Source organism: Canis aureus, chromosome 27, assembly GCF_053574225.1.
Source record: "Canis aureus isolate CA01 chromosome 27, VMU_Caureus_v.1.0, whole genome shotgun sequence".
Taxonomy (NCBI): Eukaryota; Metazoa; Chordata; class Mammalia; order Carnivora; family Canidae; genus Canis; species Canis aureus.
The window spans coordinates 10658208-10680414 of NC_135637.1; the positions used below are offsets into that span (position 1 = coordinate 10658208).

Sequence of the window (22207 nt, forward strand, 5' to 3'; positions counted from 1 at the left end):
CTTTGAAAGTCTTAAAGTTTTGCTTTTAATGGAAAAGAAGGTCAGGTCTATAATCTAGCTTGAATTATGTTTTTGTGTGGAGTGTGTGGTGTGAGGTAGAGGCTCATTTAATTTTTTCCAGATGGGTACCAAGTTGTTTTTGCACTGGTTTTCTCCACTGCCTATTTTCAACATATATATATAGAGAATGTTTATGCCTGTGTTCTCCAGATCTGAGAGTTTTCTTGCAAATGTAATTTTGTGTATTTGCTTTATTTACCATCTTTATTTCAAAGAACACTTTCTCTCATTAGGATATTACTTTACCTTTAATAAAATAACTTGGAAGTGTTTTGAAAACGTTATTCTTGCAGAATGATAAATTTCTTTGAATCGGAAAGGGTACAGAGTGAAAGGTAAGCCTCCCAGTGCTCAAATTGCCAGTACCCTCCCAGAAGCAATCACTATTACTAATTCTTTTTTTTTCTCTGAGAGATGCTTTATGTAGCTACAGCTTATAGTGTATATAAAATATCCTCCCCATTTCTATGCAGATGGTGGCATATACTATATTTTTGTTTGAAACTGCATAGTGTTCCACTCTTTGGAGGTAGCATGATATATTAAACCAGTCCCCTTCTACAGGACATATCACCATTTCTCATCTTGTCCTGTTGGAGGCAGTGCTACAGTGAATAACCCATTCCGAGATTTTAAATTGTTCATGGACTGTCTGTTCCATATTAAAAGCTGTTTTTGTTGTAAAATTCATTGATGTTCGGTTCTATTATATTTTGCCTTCAGAAAAGAAAAAAAAATCAAAAATAAACTTTTGTGTATTGCAAAAGAAAAACAAAACCCTGTACACAGGTAACTCTGCATGTGGGCCCTGTAACTATAGACTATTCTTTTTTTTTTTTTTTTTTAAAGATTTTATTTATTTATTCATGATAGTCACACAGAGAGAGAGAGAGAGAGGCAGAGACACAGGCAGAGCGAGAAGCAGGCTCCATGCACCGGGAGCCCGATGTGGGATTCGATCCCGGGTCTCCAGGATCAGCCCCGGGCCAAAGGCAGGCGCCAAACCGCTGCGCCACCCAGGGATCCCTATAGACTATTCTTTACTTTCCTTTGACATTTGTCTTTTGACTTTGTTTATGGTAGTTTTTGCCATGCGTGCTTTTCAGCACAGTCATATCTGTCCATATTTCTTTCGTTGATTCATGGGTTTGTGATGGAGACTAGAACTTTTGAGAACCTCTCAAAAGTTGTACAAAAACCTCTTTGAAACTTTTTCCTCCCCAGTATGTTGTTCCAGTGATCACTACCTTATAAGAGGGAATTCGAGGCAGTAGATCTCAGTGGCAACATTTATTCGAATAACCAAAAGAACTTCTTGGCTCTTTTCCACCATTTTCCCTACTGGTTTGCTTATACTAAATCTCATCCAAAGATGGTACAGATGCCCCCTCCCTCCACAGCATTTTAAATGAAAATTTTCAGGCATACACAAAAGTTAAGAGTGTAGGGATCCCTGGGTGGCGCAGCGGTTTAGCGCCTGCCTTTGGCCCAGGGCGTGATCCTGGAGACCCGGGATCGAATCCCACGTCAGGCTCCCAGTGCATGGAGCCTGCTTCTCCCTCTGCCTATGTCTCTGCCTCTCTCTCTCTCTCTCTCTCTCTCTCTCTCTGTGTGTGACTATCATAAATAAATAAAAATTAAAAAAAAAAAGTTAAGAGTGTAACAAGTGTAGGGGTGCCTAGGTGGCTCAGTCGGTAAAGTGTCTGCCTTCAGCTCAGGTTATGATCCTGGGGTCCTGAGATTGAGTCCCTCATCGGGCTCCCTCCTCAGTGGAGAGTTGGCTTCTCCCTCTTCCTCTGCTACTCCATCCACACATGCGTGTGCGTGCTTGGACTCATGAGTGTCCTCTTTCTCAAATAAATAAGTAAAAGTTTTTTTTTTTTAAAGAAAGGATTTAACAGGGAACACCCATATGCCCATCACCTAGATTCTGGAATTACCATTTTGCTGTATCTGTTTAATCATTGATCTATAATGGGTATACCCTCAGGTAATTAATTCACATTTCTGTAATTAATGCGAATTGGTAGCAGCTGAGGAAAACTTGCCCCTGCATGACAAAACCTCCAGAGGAGAGATCTCCTGTTTGTTTTTCTGATGTTTTGTTTTGTTTTCTGATGTTTTTCTGATGATTTGCGAAAAGGATTCTTTTCTGTTGGGAATTTCAAGCTCTTGGTTTTTTGTTTTTGGGTTTTTTTTTTTTTAAGGTTTTATTTATTTATTGATGAGAGACACAGGGAGAGAGAGAGAGACAGAGGCAGAGACATAGAGGGAGAAGACATAGAGGGAGACTGTCTGCAAGGAGCCCAATGTGGAACTTGATCCCAGACCCTGGGATCACACAATGAGCCAAAGGTAGATGCTCAACTGCTGAGCCACCTAAGTGTCCCAAGCTCTTGCTTTTGTACGTTCATTTCAGATTCTGTTTAGAAATCAAAGATTTTTGGGCAACGCTGGTGGCTCAGCGGTTTAGTGCCGCCTTCAGCCCAGGGTGTGATCCTGGAGACTCGGGATCGAATCCCACATTGGGCTCCCTGCATGGAGCCTGCTTCTCCCTCTGCCTGTGACTCTGCCTTTCTCTCTCTCTCTCTCTCTCTCTCTCTCTCTTTCTCTCTCTCTCTCTCTGTGTCTCTCATGAATAAATAAAATATTTTTAAAAAATTAAAAAAAAAAAGAAATCAAAGATTTTGCCTGGATGGTAAAGCTGGGAGTTCTACCTAATGCTAAATTCAACCCCAATTTCTGATGAAGTTGATATAATTTTACATATGTGTTTGACTTTAAACAATGAACATAACTTAGTGATTTTTGGCATCAGAAGGCACATTGTAAATCTTTCTGTGCATTGGGGATGTACTTATGATCTTCTCTGTCATTGTTCTATACAAAATGTGAGAATGAGGGGATCCCTGGGTAGCGCAGCGGTTTAGCGCCTGCCTTTGGCTCAGGGCACGATCCTGGAGACCCGGGATCGAATCCCACGTCGGGCTCCCGGTGCATGGAGCCTGCTTCTCCCTCTGCCTGTGTCTCTGCCTCTCTCTCTCTCTCTGTGTGTGTGACTATCATAAATAAATAAAAATTTTAAAAAAAAATGTGAGAATGAGAGTTCAGCCCGTTGAACACTCATTAACAGTGCTTTATGTATCATGGCCTTCATAGGTACACATAAAAATCAGTGTATATGAGTATCTCCTTTGTAAAAACTGTGGGCTGTTCTGTTGTGTGGGCATGTGGGATTTGGAGGTCAAAAAATATGTATATTTAAATGCTAACAGTATTAGCATTTGTGCCTCTCAAAATGTCCCTCTGGCTTGAAATTCCACAGGTGTACAATAGAGTTGGGATAGTAATACAAATAATCACTGTACCAACAATTATAGTAGAGTAGAAAATTTAAAATTAATACCTGTTGTTAACTTTTAAATCTTTTTTGAAAGATAGATTTATAAAAAGGAATGTCGGAGCACCTGGGTGGCTCCCCTGATTAAGCATCCAACCCTTTTTTTTTCTTTTTAAGATTTTATTTAATTATTCATGAGAGATACAGAGAAAGGCAGAGGGAAGAGCAGGCTTCTGAGGGGAGCCCACTGCATGACTCGATTCCAGGACCCTGGGATCATGACCTGAGCCAAAGACAGATGCTCAACCACTGAGCCACCCAGGCATCCCTAGCACCCAACTCTTGGATTTGGCTCAGGTCATGATCTCTGGGTCATGAAATCGATTTCCACGTGAGGCTGGAGATTCTCTCTCTCCCTCTGCCCCTCCCCCCATGCTCACTCTCTCTGTAGTAATACAGCTTTTTAAATTAAAATAATATGAATGCTGGGGCACCTGGCTGGCTTAGTGTGTAGAGCATGCAACTTTTGATCACGGGGTTGTGGATTTGAGTCCCATGTTGGGTGTTAACAGATTACTTAAAAATAAAATTTTAAAGGGGCTCCTGGGCAGCTCAGTTGGTTAAGCATCTGCCTTCGGCTTAGGTCATGACCTCAGGGTCCTGGAATCGAGCCCCACGTTGGACTCCCTGCTCAGGGAGGAGTCTGCTTTTCCTTCACCCTCTACCCCCCTCCCTCCTGCTTGCATTGTCTCTCTCTCTTAAATAAATAAATAAAATCTTTTAAAAATAAAATCTTTTTTAAAAAAGTAATATGAATACTATTTTGAGAGATGTTCCCTACTGTTTTCTTTCTTGAATTTTTATCTTAGTTCTACTCCAATCAGGAATTTTAAGTAACTTTGCCAGGAAGTGTGTCTTCAGACATTCCTTTATTTTTGCCTTTCGTATGTAGTGAAATGTTAAAATACCCCAGCCTTAAAAGAGCCATCATCCGACAGTGCTTCCAGTGGTAACTAGACGCTCGCTCCTCACAGTGTTTTCAGGAGACAGTCCTCCTTCCTCCTGAGGGTGGAGTGCCTGAATTCTCTACTCTGTCTTCTGTGATTCCTGTGGTGTCCTTTCCCTCGTGGCTTTGGAGGCTAGATCCATGTTTGGTGGGTGGGTAGGGGGCAGGTGTCTGGTGCAGTGTACCATTTTGACTTATTTCTTTTTAGAGAGGGAGGGACAAAGGGAGACAGAATCTTTTTTTTAATTTATTTTTTATTGGTGTTCAATTTACCAACATATAGAATAACCCTCAGTGCCCGTCACCCATTCACTCCCACCCCCCATCCTCCTCCCCTTTTACCACCCCTAGTTCATTTCCCAGAGTTAGGAGTCTTTATGTTCTGTCTCCCTTTCTGATATTTCCCACACATTTCTTCTCCCTTCCCTTATATTCCCTTTCACTATTATTTATATTCCCCAAATGAATGAGAACATATAATGTTTGTCCTTCTCCGACTGACTTGCTTCACTCAGCATAATACCCTCCAGTTCCATCCACATTGAAGCAAATGGTGGGTATTTGTCATTTCTAATGGCTGAGTAATATTCTATGTATACATAGACCACATCTTCTTTATCCAGTCATCTTTTGATGGACACCGAGGCTCCTTCCACAGTTTGGCTATTGTGGCCATTGCTGCTATAAACATCGGGGTGCAGGTGTTCCGGCGTTTCATTGCATCTGTATCTTTGGGGTAAATCCCCAACAGTGCAATTGCTGGGTCGTAGGCCAGGTCTATTTTTAACTCTTTCAGGAACCTCCACACAGTTTTCCAGAGAGGCTGCACCAGTTCACATTCCCACCAACAGTGTAAGAGGGTTCCCTTTTCTCTGCATCCTCTCCAACATTTGTGGTTTCCTGCCTTGTTAATTTGCCCCATTCTCACTGGTGTGAGGTGGTATCTCATTGTGGTTTTGATTTGTATTTCCCTGATGGCAAGTGATGCAGAGCATTTTCTCATGTGCATGTTGGCCATGTCTATGTCTTCCTCTGTGAGATTTCTCTTCAGTCTTTTGCCCATTTCATGATTGGATTGTTCCTTTGGCATTGAGTTTAATAAGTTCTTTATAGATCTTGGAAACTAGCCCTTTATCTGATACGTCATTTGCAAATATCTTCTCCCATTCTGTAGGTTGTCTTTTAGTTTTGTTGACTGTATCCTTTGCTGTGCAAAAGCTTCTTATCTTGATGAAGTCCCAATAGTTCATTTTTGCTTTTGTTTCTTTTGCTTTCGTGGATGTATCTTGCAAGAAGTTACTGTGGCCGAGTTCAAAAAGGGTGTTGCCTGTGTTCTCCTCTAGGATTTTGATGGAATCTTGTCTCACATTTAGATCTTTCATCCATTTTGAGTTTATCTTTGTGTATGGTGCAAGAGAGTGGTCTAGTTTCATTCTTCTGCATGTGGATGTCCAATTTTCCCAGCACCATTTATTGAAGAGACTGTAATTCTTCCAGTGGATAGTCTTTCCTCCTTTATCGAATATTAGTTGACCATAAAGTTGAGGGTCCACTTCTGGGTTCTCTATTCTGTTCCATTGATCTATGTGTCTGTTTTTGGTGCCAGTACCACACTGTCTTGATGACCACAGCTTTGTAGTACAACCTGAAATCTGGCATTGTGATGCCCCCAGATATGGTTTTCTTTTTTAAAATTCCCCTGGCTATTCGGGGTCTTTTCTGATTCCACACAAATCTTAAAATAATTTGTTCTAACTCTCTGAAGAAAGTCCATGGTATTTTGATAGGGATTGCATTAAACGTGTAAATTGCCCTGGGTAACATTGACATTTTCACAATATTAATTCTGCCAATCCATGAGCATGGAATATTTTTCCATCTCTTTGTGTCTTTCTCAATTTCTTTCAGAAGTGTTCTATAGTTTTTAGGGTATATATCCTTTACCTCTTTGGTTAGGTTTATTCCTAGGTATCTTATGCTTTTGGGTGCAATTGTAAATGGGATTGACTCCTTAATTTCTCTTTCTTCGGTCTTATTGTTAGTGTATAGAAATGCCACTGATTTCTGGGCATTGATTTTGTATCCTGCCACGCTACCGAATTGCTGTATGAGTTCTAGCAATCTTGGGGTGGAGGCTTTTGGGTTTTCTATGTAGAGTATCATGTCATTGGCGAAGAGGGAGAGTTTGACTTCTTCTTTGCCAATTTGAATGCCTTTAATGTCTTTTTGTTGTCTGATTGCTGAGGCTAAGACTTCCAGTACTATGTTGAATAGCAGTGGTGAGAGTGGACATCCCTGTCTTGTTCCTGATCTTAGGGGAAAGGCTCCCAGTGCTTCCCCATTGAGAATGATATTTGCTGTGGGCTTTTCGTAGATGGCTTTTAAGATGTTGAGGAATGTTCCCTCTATCCCTACACTCTGAAGAGTTTTGATCAGAAATGGATGCTGTATTTTGTCAAATGCTTTCTCTGCATCTAATGAGAGGATCATATGGTTCTTGGTTTTTCTCTTGCTGATATGATGAATCACCTTGATTGTTTTACGGGTGTTGAACCAGCCTTGTGTCCTGGGGATAAATCCTACTTGGTCATGGTGAATAATTTTCTTAATGTATTGTTGGATCCTGTTGGCTAGTATCTTGTTGAGAATTTTTGCATCCATGTTCATCAGGGATATTGGTCTGTAATTCTCCTTTTTGGTGGGGTCTTTGTCTGGTTTTGGAATTAAGGTGATGCTGGCCTCATAGAACGAATTTGGAAGTACTCCATCACTTTCTATCTTTCCAAACAGCTTCAGGAGAATAGGTATGGTTTCTTCTTTAAAAGTTTGATAGAATTCCCCGGGGAAGCCATCTGGTCCTGGACTTTTGTGACTTGGGAGGTTTTTGATGACTGCTTCAATTTCCTCCCTGGTTATTGGCTTGTTCAGGTTTTCTATTTCTTCCTGTTCCAGTTTTGGTAGTTTGTGGCTTTCCAGGAATGCGTCCATTTCTTCTAGATTGCCTAATTTATTGGCGTATAGCTGTTCATAATATGTTTTTAAAATCGTTTGTATTTCCTTGGTGTTGGTAGTGATCTCTCCTTTCTCATTCATGATTTTATTAATTTGAGTCTTCTCTCTCTTCTTTTTAATAAGGCTGGCTAATGGTTTATCTATCTTATTAATTCTTTCAAAGAACCAACTCCTGGTTCTGTTGATCTGTTCCACAGTTCTTCTGGTCTCGATTTCATTGAGTTCTGCTCAAACCTTTATTAACTCTCTTCTTCTGCTAGGTGTAGGATCTATTTGCTGTTTTTTCTCTAGCTCCTTTAGGTGTAAGGTTAGCTTTTGTATTTCCCCCTTAGGACTGCTTTTGCTGCATCCCAAAGATTTTGAACGGTTGTATCTTCATTCTCATTAGTTTCCATGAATCTTTTTAATTCTTCCTTAATTTCCTGGTTGACCCTTTCATCTTTTAGCAGGATGGTCCTTAACCTCCACGTGTTTGAGGTCCTTCCAAACTTCTTGTTGTGATTTAGTTCTAATTTCAAGGCATTATGGTCTGAGAATATGCAGGGAACAATCCCAATCTTTTGGTATCAGTTCAGACCCGATTTGTGACCCAGTATGTGGTCTATTCTGGAGAAAGTTCCATGTGCCCTTGAGAAGAATGTGTATTCAGTTGAGTTTGAATGTAAAGTTCTGTAGATATCTGTGAAATCCATCTGGTCCAGTGTATCATTTAAAGCTCTCGTTTCTTTGGAGATGTTGTGCTTAGAAGACCTATCGAGTATAGAAAGAGCTAGATTGAAGTCACCAAGTATAAGTGTATTATTATCTAAGTATTTCTTCACTTTGGTTATTAATTGATATATTTGGCAGCTCCCACATTCGGGGCATATATATTGAGGATTGTTAAGTCCTCTTGTTGGATAGATCCTTTAAGTATGATATAGTGTCCCTCTTCATCTCTCACTACAGTCTTCGGGGTAAATTTTAGTTTATCTGATATAAGGATGGCTACCCCTGCTTTCTTTTGAAGACCATTCGAATGGTAAATGGTTCTCCAACCTTTTATTTTCAGGCTGTAGGTGTCCTTCTGTCTAAAATGAGTCTCTTGTAGACAGCAAATAGATGGGTCCTGCTTTTTTATCCAGTCTGAAACCCTGTGCCTTTTGATGGGGTCATTAAGCCCGTTCATGTTCAGAGTTACTATTGAGAGATATGAGTTTAGTGTCACCATGGTATCTATTCAGTCCTTGTTTTTGTGGATTGTTCCACTGAACTTCTTAAAGGGGAATTTTGAGAGTCCCCCTTAAAATTTCTTGCAGAGCTGGTTTGGAGGTCACATATTCTTTCAGTTCCTGCCTGTCTTGGAAGCTCTTTATCTCTCCTTCCATTTTGAATGAGAGCCTTGCTGGATAAAGTATTCTTGGTTGCATGTTCTTCTCATTTAGGACTCTGAATATATCCTGCCAGCCCGTTCTGGCCTGCCAGGTCTCTGTGGAGATGTCTGCTGTTACCCTAATACTCCTCCCCATAAAAGTCAGGGATTTCTTGTCTCTTGCTGCTTTAAGGATCTTCTCTTTATCTTTGGAATTTGCAAGCTTCACTATTAAATGTCGAGGTGTTGAACGGTTTTTATTGATTTTAGGGGGGGATCTCTCTATTTCCTGGATCTGAATGCCTGTTTCCCTTCCCAGATTAGGAAAGTTTTCAGCTAGGATTTGTTCAAATACATATTCTGGCCCTCTGGCCCTTTCGGCGCCCTCGGGAACACCAATTAAACGTAGGTTTTTCTTCCTCAGGCTGTCGTTTATTTCCCTTAATCTATCTTCATGGTCTTTTAATTGTTTGTCTCTTTTTCCCTCAGTTTCCCTCTTTGCCATCAACTTGTCTTCTATGTCACTCACTCGTTCTTCCACCTTGTTAACCCTCGTCGTTAGGACTTCTAGTTTGGATTGCATCTCATTCAATTGATTTTTAATTTCTGCCTGATTGGATCTAAATTCTGCAGTCATGAAGTTTCTTGAGTCCTTCATGCTTTTTTCTAGAGCCACCAGTAGCTGTATTATAGTGCTTCTGAATTGGCTTTCTGACATTGAATTGTAATCCAGATTTTGTAACTCTGTGGGAGAGAGGACTGTTTCTGATTCTTTCTTTTGAGGTGAGGTTTTCCTTCTAGTCATTTTGCTCAGTGCAGAGTGGCCAAAAACAAGTTGTATTGGGAAAAGGAGAAAAAGAGAGGCGAGAAAGAAGGAAAGAAAAGAGAAAAAGAAAAGAGAGAAAAGGAAGAAAAAAAGAAAAAAAAAGAAGAAAAAGGGAAAGAAAAAGAAAGAAAGGAAAAAAGGGTGGGGGAAGGAAACAAATCAAAAAGCAAAAACAACAACAACAACAAAAACCACGGGGGGAGTATCTTCTGATTCTGTGTACTTTAAGTCCCTTGACTTCCCCTGGAACTTGTCCGTCTAGCTGGTCTTCTGGGGGAGGGGCCTGTTGTGCTGATTTTCAGGTGTTAGCACTTTGGGGAGCTGCTCTGCCCCCTGCCTGGTGCAGGGCTCAGTGGGGGTTGTTTACCCCGTGAGGCCCCAGGAGGAACAACCCCAGTGGCGGGGCCAGCTCTGGAGCCCTGGAGTCAGCCTCCGCAGTAACTACAGAGCTCTCCCTCTGCAGGGCGTGGAGGCTCCGGGGCGGGGCCGCTGATCTGCTCAGCTGGGGCAGGAGCGTCCTTGCGGTCCTGGGCCCTCCGGTCCTCTGCCTGTCCTGGGGGAGGCCGGATCCTGGGCTGTGTCCCGGCGCCCTGTGCTCCGGTCTGCGCTGTTGGATTCGCGCTCCCGGTGGCGCAGCGCCCTCCGTGGAGCCGCCGCCCGAGCCCCTTCGAGCTGCTCCCGGAGTCGCCGCCCGAGCCCCTCCGAGCTGTTCCCGGAGCCGCCGCCCGAGCCCCTCCGAGCTGCTCCCGCCCCGCAGCCCCCTCCGCGGAGCCGCCGTCCGAGCCCCCCCCGAGCTGCTCCGGGTCCCCCCGTGCGCGCTGCAGCCCTTAGGGAGCTCGGCGCACTCTCCCGGGTCGCAGGTGTCTGTTACTGTCCCGGGGAGCCCGAGGGCATCCCCGCCCTCCTGGGTCCTGCTCCAACTCCCCGCGAGCCCCTTTCCGCCCGGGAAGGTCGGTGCAGCTCCTGCTCCTCCGGGACGGGGCTCTCCTGTCCTGGGGATACTCGCCCCGGCCTCAGCCCGGCTCCTCGCGGGGCCCCTCCCCCCTGGAGGCCTTTGTTTCTTTACTTCTTTTTCCCCGTCTTCCTACCTTGATAGAAGCGCGAACTCTTCTCACTGTAGCATTCCAGCTGGTCTCTCTTTAAATCTCAGGCCGAATTCGTAGATTTTCAGGATGATTTGAAGGTTTTCTAGGTAATTTGGTGGGGACAGGTGACTTGGGGACCCTCCTCTTCCGCCATCTTGCCCCTCCTCCCCGGAGACAGAAGCTTAAGCGGGCTCCATTCCCAGCATGGAGCCTCAGAACTTGATCACATGACCCTGAGATTATGGCTGGAACCGAAATCAAGTATCGATGCTTAAAACAATTGAGCCACCGAAGTGCCTCATATACCATTTGACTTTATGAGCAGATGATTGTGAAAGCAATCCAAACAATTCCACATAATGAAAGCTAATATTTATTAAGCACTTACTGTGTGCTTCAAGTGCTGGGATTTAATGTTTTATGTACATTATCTTTGGTTACTTGTTACACTATGTGGAATGTACTCCCTTCTACAGAAGAGTAAATTGAGGCACAGAGGTTCTCTAACTGGTCTTAGGGAGCAGCTAGGGAAGTGGCACAGAGGGGCTCAGATCAAGGCATCCTGAGGCAACAGCTGTGTTCTCACCTGTCAGTGTGAAAACCGAGCACTTCCCCTCTCACTTCCCAACTGGTTTTGTGTGTACTCTGTTGGCCTTTACAAAATATATCTTATATATTTTATAAAGTAAAATGTATTTTCTAAAAATGAGATCATACTTTGAAGATTGCTCAGCTACTTCTTTTCACTTCTCAGGATATTAGGACAGTTGTTGTCAGCATATATGAAAATTTCATGTTTGTCAAAACTGCTAAGTATTTTGTTGTGTGGTCCTCTGGCCCTTTTGGGGTCAAAGAATATGTTTCTTTGTGGATATTAGCATGTGGCCTTCCCAAAATGTCACATCAAAGTCTGCACTCCCCACAGTAAGTGAGAGAATCCATTCTCATTGTCAGTCTTTGTTAATCAGTTTACCTAAGAGTTGATAAATAAGAATTGGCTTGCTTGGTGAACACTTTTCTTCCAGAAGGTTCTGCTGGTTGCTTCCAGAGCTGCATCCCAGTAGCAAAGCCGTTGGTCTTGTGTTCTAGACTGTCCAACAGCAGCTTGACCAAACGGTCTTGAGTCTCCCGCTTTCCAGGCAAAGTGGAAAATAAGAGGAAAATCCCAGTGCCAGACAGAGGCAGGCACCCAGTGAGCAGCCAGTCACTGTGGCTAACAGTAACCACCCTTTCTCCCCGCAGGAGTGCTACCTGGAGAGTGACCAGACGAGCCTCTACCATGCAGCTAAGGGGCTGATGACCCTGCAGGCTCTGTATGGAACAATCCCCCAAATCTTTGGGAAAGGAGAGTGTGCCAGGGTAAGAAATGGCACATGTTTCTGGGGTAATGAAAGGGGTGCCCTGGTACCCAAAAGGGGAACAGTAGGAAGCTATTTACAGATAAATACAGTCAGTCCTATTGATTTATGAATTTACCTAATTACTGAAATGTACTTTTAACCCCAAAATTGATATTCACAATGTTTTGCGAACATGTCAAGAGTGGCAAAGACATTTGAGTTGTCCAATGTGCATGTACCCAGCTGATGTCCAGTAAAGTGAAGCTCTGCCTTGTTTTGGCTCTCAGGCTATAAACAGGTGTCCTTTTTACCACTAAATAGTCCCATGCACTACTTAAGACCACATTTTTTGCATTTTTGCACTTTTTTTGGTGATTTCACTATTTAACACAGCCCCGAGGTAGTCCTGAGGCACTGCCCAGTGTCCCTGAGCTCAGGAAGGTTGGGGTGTGCCTTACCAAGAGAATACCTTTGTTGGCTAACGCCCTCAGGCGTTGAGCGATAGCACTGTTGACTATGAGTTCTTTGTTGGTGAATCAACAATATATACTAAATAAAGTGTCTTTAGATAGAAACCACATAAAACAAGGTTACACATTCATTAGTTGATAAAAATGTTGTGACGAGAGACTTGAAGGAGCCTCACCTCGAGTCAGTGTTCAAGGCGACTTTACAGGAGTCCAGTGAATAACAGGAATAGACGGCATCTGAGTTTGTGCCTCACTGAGTAGTGGCTGCCGTCGGTGCACATGTACATGTTGGAGTGGGTGGCCAACAGCAGATGCTTTTCTCTGTTTATTTTTGATCAATTTCACTCTTCTATAGTTTTTCTTTTCTTTTTCTTTTTTCTTTTTTTTTTTTTTTTACTTTTTTTGATTGTCTTTCTGTTTTTAGCTACATATTAAAATCTGCTAATTCCCAGAAACATCCCACATGATCCAATGTTTTGTTTCCAGCAAGTGGCCAATATGATGATCAGGATGAAGAGAGAGTTTACAGGAAGCCAAAATTCAATATTTCCCGTTTTTGATAATCTCTTGTTGCTCGATCGAAATGTGGATTTATTAACTCCTCTTGCTACTCAGCTTACATATGAAGGACTCATTGATGAAATCTATGGCATTCAGAACAGTAAGTAAAGTGGCATCTGTGTTGACTGAAAGGTCATCAGATAAAAATATCCAAAAGTTTTTTTTTTTTTTTTTTTTTGAGGAAGTGCTTTCTTTGGACATAAATCAGAGGATATTTGAGAAAATAAAAATACAGGGTGATCCCTGGGTAGCTGAGTGGTTGAGCATCTGCCTTTGACCCAGGGCCTGATCCCGGAGTCCTGGGAATGAGTTCCACATCAGGCTTCCTGCATGGAGCCTCCTTCTCCCTCTGCTTGTGTCTCTGCCTCTCTCTGTGTGTCTCTCATGAATAAATAAATAAAATCTTTAAAAAAGAAAAGAAAAATACTGACTTTTGGCTTTCAGACTCCGGATTAGACAAAGTCCCAGCAAAACTGCTATTGTCTGTCCCACAAAGGCTGGTGGATGCTTAGTTTGCAGAACTGTGCTTGTCTTCATGAAGACAAATGGCCCTGGGTTAGATACAAGTGACACTGCAGTTTGGAGAATGCAGACCATCATGGCTGGCAGTTGTTTGGGAAAGCTTGTTGGAGAGGTGGCATTTGCCTTGCATTTGGGGAGGGGTAGGTGTGGAGGGGGCGTGGCAAGGGGCAGGCCACACATCATAGAAGCAGGGATGCTACAGTAGAGATGGCAGTGGGCGCATCTGGGGAAGGGCTGACTCTTGAGGTTGGGACACCAGATGGAAGACTGGGGATGCTAGCTTTTAGGTGTAACAGATTATTCGATCAAAGGTCACAAACCTGTTTGATTTGGGCCCACGTGATGCTTGTTTATTTCTTTCTCTTTTTTTAAAAAATTATTTATTGGGCAGCCTGGGTGGCCCAGTGGTTTAGCACCGCCTTTAGCCCAGGGAGTGATGCTGGGGTCCCGGAATCAAGTCCCATGTTGGGCTCCCTGCATGGAGCCTGCTTCTCCCTCTGCCTGTGTGTCTGCCAATCTCTCTCTCTCCCTCTCTCTCTCTCTCTCTCTCTCTGTGTTTCTCATGAATAAATAAAATCTTTTTTAAAAATTATTTATTTATTCACGAGAGAGGCAGAGACATAGAGGGAGAATCAGTCTCCCTGTGGGGAGCCCAGTGTGGGACTCCATCCCAGGACCCCAGAGTTATGACCTGAGCCAAAAGCCAGGTCACTCAACCACTGAGCCAGCCAGGTGCCCCGATGCTTGTTTATTTCTGTCAGCATTTCACATCTTAGAAATGTTTAATAATAAAACCAATTTACTTATTTATGATCAAAGTGTACTCTGATTGTGGAAAACTCAAAACCTCAGTGCTCTCTGCTATTGTTTCCTAAAGCTGGCTTACTTCTCTCCTGGGTTGGAAAACCTTGTTTTGTGCCTGGGTGCTGGATCTGTTCATCCAGTGAACACACACAGGTGCTTGTTCCCTTCCACTGCCGCTCAGGTTATGTGAAGTTACCTCCGGAGAAATTTGCACCAAAGAAACAGGGTGATGGTGGGAAGGATCTGCCCACAGAAGCAAAGAAACTTCAGCTGAATTCCGCAGAGGAGCTCTATGCTGAGATCCGCGACAAAAACTTCAACGCGGTGGGCTCTGTGCTTAGCAAGAGAGCGAAGGTGATCTCTGCAGCATTTGAGGTGAGGCAGTGTGGCTGTCTTGCTGCTGCTCTTGGTCACGGGCTAGACTGCCCATCCCACGAGGAGAGGAAGAGCCTGCAGAGGTACAGCCAGAAACTGGGCTTCGGTGCAGGTGCACATTTCTCTCCCAAGGAACTGGGGGTCCCTAGGGTTTCTTTTGGAACCTGGTCCCCGACCCATGATAGAAGGTGTTTAGTTTGCTCCTTCTTTGTGGGGTGGCGGGAACAGTGATTGCAGGCTTTTGTCATAAATATTTGTTTTACCTTTGTCTTTTTCATAATTTCCTACTTCACTCAAGAGGAAGCCGGGTGTACCATAAATAAAAGATCTTCTAGAATAGAACTTGCGGGTTTGTGGTGAGAGCTCTAAGTTTAGCCAGCATGCCAGCAGCAGAGGAGCCCTGCAGAGGTGGTGGGTGACAGTGAGACAGGCACTTCATTATCACCTTCCTGCCTCCTCTTGCCTGGTCACTCATTTACTCTTGGGTGAGCTCATTTTGGAAACAGAAATTCAGTAAGAGGATAAGCCCTGAATATTTAGACTTTGGAAATGTAAAACTGGGAGGAGTTTTGAAAACTAATTTTTCACCAAGTATGTATTTCTAGATTTCATCTTTCTAAGGGATTATATTCATTAATTGACTTTCACATTTCACACTTTACATTTGATTTACATGGTTAAATTTAGCAAAAAACATTCCCATCACTAAGCAAGGTTCACTTTGTTCATGGACAGTCTTCAAGATTGAGATTCAGCAGTAAGAATGCTTTTTTTTTTTTTTATTACAGAGGACACTTTTTGCTCTTTACATCTCTTAACATAATGTTTTTGTTTTTTCCTCAGAAGTGTTTGTGGGTAACCTAATAGTGCACCCGCAAATACTCAGATGCCCACAGATACCAATCATTATATGAGCCCCAGCATAGTAGGAGAAAACCTCACAAGTTTGCTCTCTGAAGAACTACTGACACAGTAATCAGGCACTGTGGACTCATCTTTTCTCTTTTTTTTTGTAACATCACAGCTGGTTTTGGCCTGATTTATTTGTATTCTGTTCTTTCTTTCCCACTGATTATAAATTAAACATCTCTGAGCAACAGAACAGAACACTTACAAATAAAATATCTTGGGGCACCTGGGTGGCTCAGTTCGTTAACATCTGACCCTTGATTATGGTTCAGGTCATGATCTTGGGGTAGTGGAATCAAGCCCCATGTTGAGCTCTATGCTCAGCGTGGAGTCTCCTTGTTCCTCTTGCTCTGCTGCTTCCCCACTTGTCTCTCAGAAATAAACAAACAAACAAACAAATAAATAAATATCTTTAAAAGCAAAATAATTATGCATTTGCCATTTCATCCATTTCAGGAAAGGCACAATGCTAAGACAGTTGGAGAGATCAAGCAGTTTGTTTCCCAGCTGCCCCACATGCAGGCAGCAAGAGGCTCACTTGCAAACCACACCTCAATTGCTGAGTTAATCAAGGATGTTACCAGTGAGTATCCTTTGGAGTGATGATTTTCATCAGGCTGACTTGCATACACAATGTCTGACAGCAGGGTCACGGGCACCATGATACCTCCTTGGGAAAGGCAGTTCTATTTGAATATTGTATGTTATTCTCAGTGTTAAGTGTATATATGTTCAAAGTTAAATGTGTTTCATTTGTGGTTAACTCATTTTCCCCATTATTTATTTAATACTAAAATAAAATATTTGTAGTGATAAGAGAAGAAAAACTTCTGTAAGTTTGCCACTGTAATGAGGCTCTTTTTTAAGTCTAGGTTTTTCTCTCTTGTTAAGGGTTATTTAATCAAAGCATTGTGATGTTTCTGCTTTTGTTTTTGTCTTTCCCTTGGAAACCTCCTGCAGAATTGGTAGAGAGATCATACATTGAGTATTTTGAAAGAGCTCAGAAGATGTATATTAAGCCGAAGACGAGTTTATTCATAAAATGTGGGTGCTGTAGATTATGAAGCTTACTTTGAAACTGCAGTAAAACGTGGTGTTGGAAAATCAGCCCTTTGTTTTCATGTTACTACAAAGCAGTTAAAACTGGGTTGAATTTGATGATGAGAGTGAAGTGCTAGGGAGATTAGCTTTCCCTGTGACCGAGGCAGAATTCTTGGGATCTGTATTGAGTCCTAAGGACAGCAAAGGAGTACAGTGGTCAACTACATGTCGATGTAATTTAGGAGCATGTTGTAGGGTTTTCCATGTTTTTAGAAGATTGTTTTCAGATGACAGTTTGAACCTTTTGCTTTCTTTTTTTGCACATCTTGTTTCTTAATTCTGTGTAGAAAAGCACACTGTTGAAATAAATCAACATTTATTTAATTTCTAAGTTGCAAATTTGCTAATTACATTTTAGCTTCTGAAGACTTCTTTGATAAACTAACAGTGGAGCAGGAGTTTATGTCTGGAGTAGACACTGATAAGGTATGTGAACAGTAAAATTAACAAGTCATTGGTGATTTATCAAATGTAAGATTATAGCTAGAAAAGCAACTGTTTTGATTCTCATGCTCTGCCAAGGTATTTTTAAGAGCAAGTGCAAGTGGAAGTATAGATTTCACCAAGTCATGGATATTTAACGTTGCTCTGTGTGGTGCTTTCTGCAGTACATGGAGTGATGAAGACCCAGCCCTGAAATCCATTTTTAAGACCAATAGTAGATATTTGCCTTCTGAGGCAATTGCCCATATAATTCCTTTAAATATCCACTTCTATTAATAAATTTAAAATTATTGCATTTCTGGAAGATTCTCTATTTTCTAAAAAAGCTCCTGTTACATTGTGGTCAATAAATCGCTTCTCTTACTGAGACAGACTCAGGTCACACACACTCCAGACATTCCACAGCCTCTCGGAAGGCTGTGTGCTGTGTTCAGACAGGCAGCTGCATTGCCTCAGAGTGTATTCCACTTTGAAAAATCATTGTAAATACCAAGTTCATTAGGCCCCCCAAACTGGATGCTGGAATACATACCTAGGTATTTTGTTTCCAGGTCAACAGTTACATCGAAGACTGTATTGCCCAGAAGCACCCACTGATCAAGGTGTTAAGACTAGTTTGCCTCCAGTCCGTGTGCAATAGTGGGCTCAAACAAAAGGTTCTGGATTATTATAAAAGAGAAATTCTCCAGGTCAGTAGATTTCAGATTATTAATGTATCAAGGGAGAAAACATTAAAAAAAAATACTGCTTAAGGCTCCTATTTTGGTATATTGTTTTCACATCTTTTAAATTTTTTTGACACCTTGATGGGGTTGTCCTTGGTACGGATCACTATTTACTGTGTTAGCATAATAATAACAGCTAATGTTTATTGAGCATTTACCATGGGCCAGGCTCTAGTGAAAGAGCTTTATTGTATTCAATTGTTTAATCCTCACTGCAGCTCTGTGAGTTAGATGCTGTTAACATCCCTACTTCATGGATGAAAAAACTGAGGCACAGGGTAGTTTTGTAGCTTGCCCAAGGTCACCCCGCTAGTAAATGGCAAAGCCAGTGCCAGAGCCCAGAGAACTGGGGTCTGGTGCCCACTCTTAACCAGATTGCATTTGATAGAGGAAGGGACCTTTTTGCAAATTTTCTGATAACAATTCCTTAGCAAACGTACTTACATCAAGCCTCTTTTACTTCATAATTAACAAAAGGCCACAATTATTTTAAAAATTCTCCTCTTTGTTTGAAAATGTCTCAGGTAGTATTTATTTGCTATTACCAGCCACAGTTAAGTACATTATGGTTAAAACTAAATGCTCAATTTTGGGGGGATATTTTGTTTTGTTTTTTAAAAAATTACATAGATAACACATGCATTCTCATTATATAAAATTCAAATAAGGTAAAGTGTCTGGAGCAACATGTGAAGCAACATGTGATCCGGAGTAATGTGTGATCATTCCTGCACCTCACTCACACCCCCATCTCCCTCCACAAATAGGACCAATGGCAATAGTTTGGTTTGTGTGTTTCCAGACTCCCTTGTTTGCTTTTATATACAAATAATATTTATGAACACAGACTCTGTGGTGAGCCTGGCTGCATCCATGTCCCAGCTCTGTTACTAAGTACCCACATGACCTTGGGCAAGTGATTTAAGCGTCTCTATAAAATGGGGATAGTAATACCACCCAGCTGTCAGGTTATAATAGAGAAACTGAGTGTGATGTGTTCACAAGAGAACACTGCCCCCCCCACACACACAGAAAGTGTTATGTAAGTGTTGGCTATCACTATTATTATTAACCATTTTTTTAAACAAATAAAATTGGACTGTACATAGTATTCTGCTATTATATTTTTTGTCCTTAAGGGGTGCCTGGGTGGTGCAGTGGGTCGAATATCCAACTCTTGGTTTCAGCTTAGGTCATGATCTCAGGGTCATGAGATTGAGCCTGATTTGGAGCTCTACACTCAGTGGGGAGTCTGCTTGAGATTCTCTCTCCTTCTCCTTCTGCCCCTCCTGCTCACACTGTCTCTCTCTCTCAAATAAATTAATTAAAAAAAAAGAATATATCCAGATCTTTCTTATCAAGATGTGTAGATCTGCCTCATTCCTTTTTTTTTTTTTTTTAAGATTTTATTTATTTATTCATGAGAGACACACAGAGAGGCAGAGACACAGGCTGAGGGAGAAGCAGGCCCCATGCAGGGAGCCTGATGTGGGACTCGATCCGGGGTCCCCAGGATTACGCCCTGGGCCGAAGGCGGCACTGAACCACTGAGCCACCTGGGCTGCCCTGCCTCATTCTTTTTTTTAAAAAAATCTAATTATATCCCATATAAAATATATATTAATTTATTTGATGTTCACTTAAATTAGGTCCATAAATTCTGACTTTAAAGTAAAAACTTTAAATCCTTCTTTGAAGCAGTGAAATGGATTAATTGTAACAGGCAAGCAGGCGTCATCCTCCTCACTGCCCCTGTGCCCATAGACAGTCATTACGTGGACTTTGGTAACGTGCCCTAGGGTACAAACTAATTTTAGTATATGTGCTGCTGAAGCAAGCACTCTAGGGTACAAACTAAATTAATTTGTTGGAAGTTCTTTTTAGAAAGTGGCAGAAACCCTTTTCCTGATATGACATCAATGCCAAACAACTTGTCTTGCAGACATATGGCTATGAGCACATATTGACATTATACAACTTAGAGAAGGCTGGCCTGCTGAAACCACAGACAGGAGGCAGAAACAATTACCCAACAATCCGGAAAACGCTACGCCTCTGGATGGATGATGTGAATGAACAGGTGAGACACACCCCTCCACTTCAACTCACTTTCCCTACCGGTTAGTGGTTTATCATGACCACATAGGCTACTTGATTTATACATCCATGCTGCCCTTTCTAGAAGCTGTTTCCTAATTTTTTTGAGAAAGTAGTACATTCATATATGATATCTTTCAGAATCCCAGCAGGGAACAGAGGGTACTCTGACACTGGGTAGTTTGAGGAGAGTTTCATAAGATGGGGGAGCTGGTGAAAGGCTTGCAGTGGGGAATCCTTACCAGCCTGGGCCTGAGGGCAAGGAGAGGGAACGGTTGTAGAAACCTGTTCCAGAACCTGGAGGAAAGAGCTGTGTGGGGAGACCACCTGACAAGACGAAGGACACGGCCAGCATCCAGTAGTATCACAGACAGGAAGCCAGGGCAGGAACGAACACTCCCCAGGTGCTGTCTGGTGCCTTCCATTGGCCGGACCCAAAGAGGGTGTGGGAGCACATCGGCGCAGAACCTACAGGTTTGCCTCCTGGACACAGAGCACGGGGGTTAGGGGTGGGGGTGAATTTGTGGAAGGATCTGGAAGATGTCCAGCACATGTAGTGGAAATGTCGGCCGGTACAGAAATAAGGCAAACAGTGAAAAGTCAGGTTCCCTCCACATCTCTCCCTGGTTTTCCCTTAGAAGGTACCACTGTAACCAGTTCTTTATCCTTCCAGGAAGAGTCTATGTATCTACAGACATTTTCACATAAATAAATAATGCATATTTTTTTACCATTGGCCTCCAAAGTAGAGGGCACTTTCACTTTGCTTTACATTTATTGTTGATTCCAGTTTTTCTAAATTTCTTTCTCTATTATTTTTTTTTTGGACTTCCATAGGAAATTTTTTTTTTTTTCCATAGGAAATTTATCAGGCAGCCTCCTGCAACAAAAGCTACTAATTAAAAAGTCTCCTCTACCAGTGGCAAAATTGAATTATCTTTCCCTGAGGGGAATAGAGATACTCTTACTTTCTATGTTGTACAGTATACAAAATATATTAGTTCCACTGACCTCACTGTTCCGCCCTGCCTCTCCCCATCCCAACCACCATTTCACACTGTATCCTGAAGATCCTTCTGTGATCCACCTCCTTCTTTTTTTGTAAGTTTTTAATTGCTGCATAGTGGTTTTGGAGATAAATCTCAATTTATGATTTAACAGATTTCTCTTGATAGAAATTCAGGTTGTTTCCAGTCTTTTGTGAGTACACACGGTGTTGCAGTTAATACATGTGTGTTTTGGTCTATTCTGGCACACAAGCCCCTCTGTAGGATAAATGCCTGGAAATAGAATGGCCGGATTTGAGTGATATGCTCATTGTTACTTAGCTAGAGAGTGCCACATTGCCCTCCGAGAAGTTTGTTGGCAAAGCAAATAATGGTGTTTCCTGGTCAGTGCCTGGAGATACTTTGAGTGGTTTTTTCAAGATCCGAGTTGAAAGTGACCCTCTGGCAGCTAAGGATCAGGCCCAGCTGGCATGAATTGGAGCAGGATGTGGCCAGAGTTTGTCTTTCTGCCTTCAAAGCCAAATCACATAATTTTGGGTTACCCAAAAGCCACTGTCCAGTGGCTCTAAAAGTCTCCATATCAACAGGCTTTTTCCCCTTTAATCAATCAACAGAATCCCACGGACATTTCATACGTGTACAGTGGTTATGCCCCTCTCAGTGTGCGACTGGCCCAGCTCCTCTCGAGGCCCGGCTGGCGCAGTATCGAGGAAGTTCTCCGCATACTCCCAGGGCCCCACTTTGAAGAACGGCAACCATTGCCCACAGGACTGCAAAAAAAACGTGAGTCTGTGGCCTTTGTCTACGCATGATTACCTACTGTTGGTGTGGTTTTCATGGATCAGGAGTTGCTTTGTGAAGTACATTTGTAAGGCACTCAGGAGTCAGTCCAGTATACCTCTCTTGTTAGTTGCTAACGTATAGTGTAAGCACTAGAACCCATCATTCCCTCAGGAGCAGCAGCTTTCAACCTCTGAGTTTAGGGTCTCAGTAGTTAGAAAAATCATTGAATTCAAAATCATGTTGTTGAGTTTCAAATGAACTGTCTGTACCAAGACACCATTAACTTTTTTTCCTTATATATGATGCCATTTTGTTGTTGTTTTAAGATTTATTAACTTTAGAGAGAGAAGGAGAGTGAGCAAAAGTAGGGGCAGAAGGAAAGAGAATTT

The 22207-nt window shown here is 42.3% G+C and overlaps 1 protein-coding gene across 2 annotated transcripts in view; it reads left to right on the top strand.

The window, feature by feature from the left end:
• Positions 1-22207, top strand: part of VPS33A (VPS33A core subunit of CORVET and HOPS complexes) — a 31492-nt gene that overhangs the window by 6352 nt on the left and 2933 nt on the right. Inside the window, exons 5-12 of one of the 2 annotated variants that reach the window (XM_077875467.1) lie at positions 11923-12039; positions 12977-13151; positions 14559-14752; positions 16118-16244; positions 17121-17188; positions 17758-17895; positions 19874-20011; positions 21650-21818. In XM_077875467.1, the coding sequence (XP_077731593.1) occupies positions 11923-12039; positions 12977-13151; positions 14559-14752; positions 16118-16244; positions 17121-17188; positions 17758-17895; positions 19874-20011; positions 21650-21818 (1126 nt within the window). The remainder of the gene's footprint in view (positions 1-11922; positions 12040-12976; positions 13152-14558; positions 14753-16117; positions 16245-17120; positions 17189-17757; positions 17896-19873; positions 20012-21649; positions 21819-22207) is intronic. The other variant, XM_077875468.1, reaches the window with a different exon arrangement.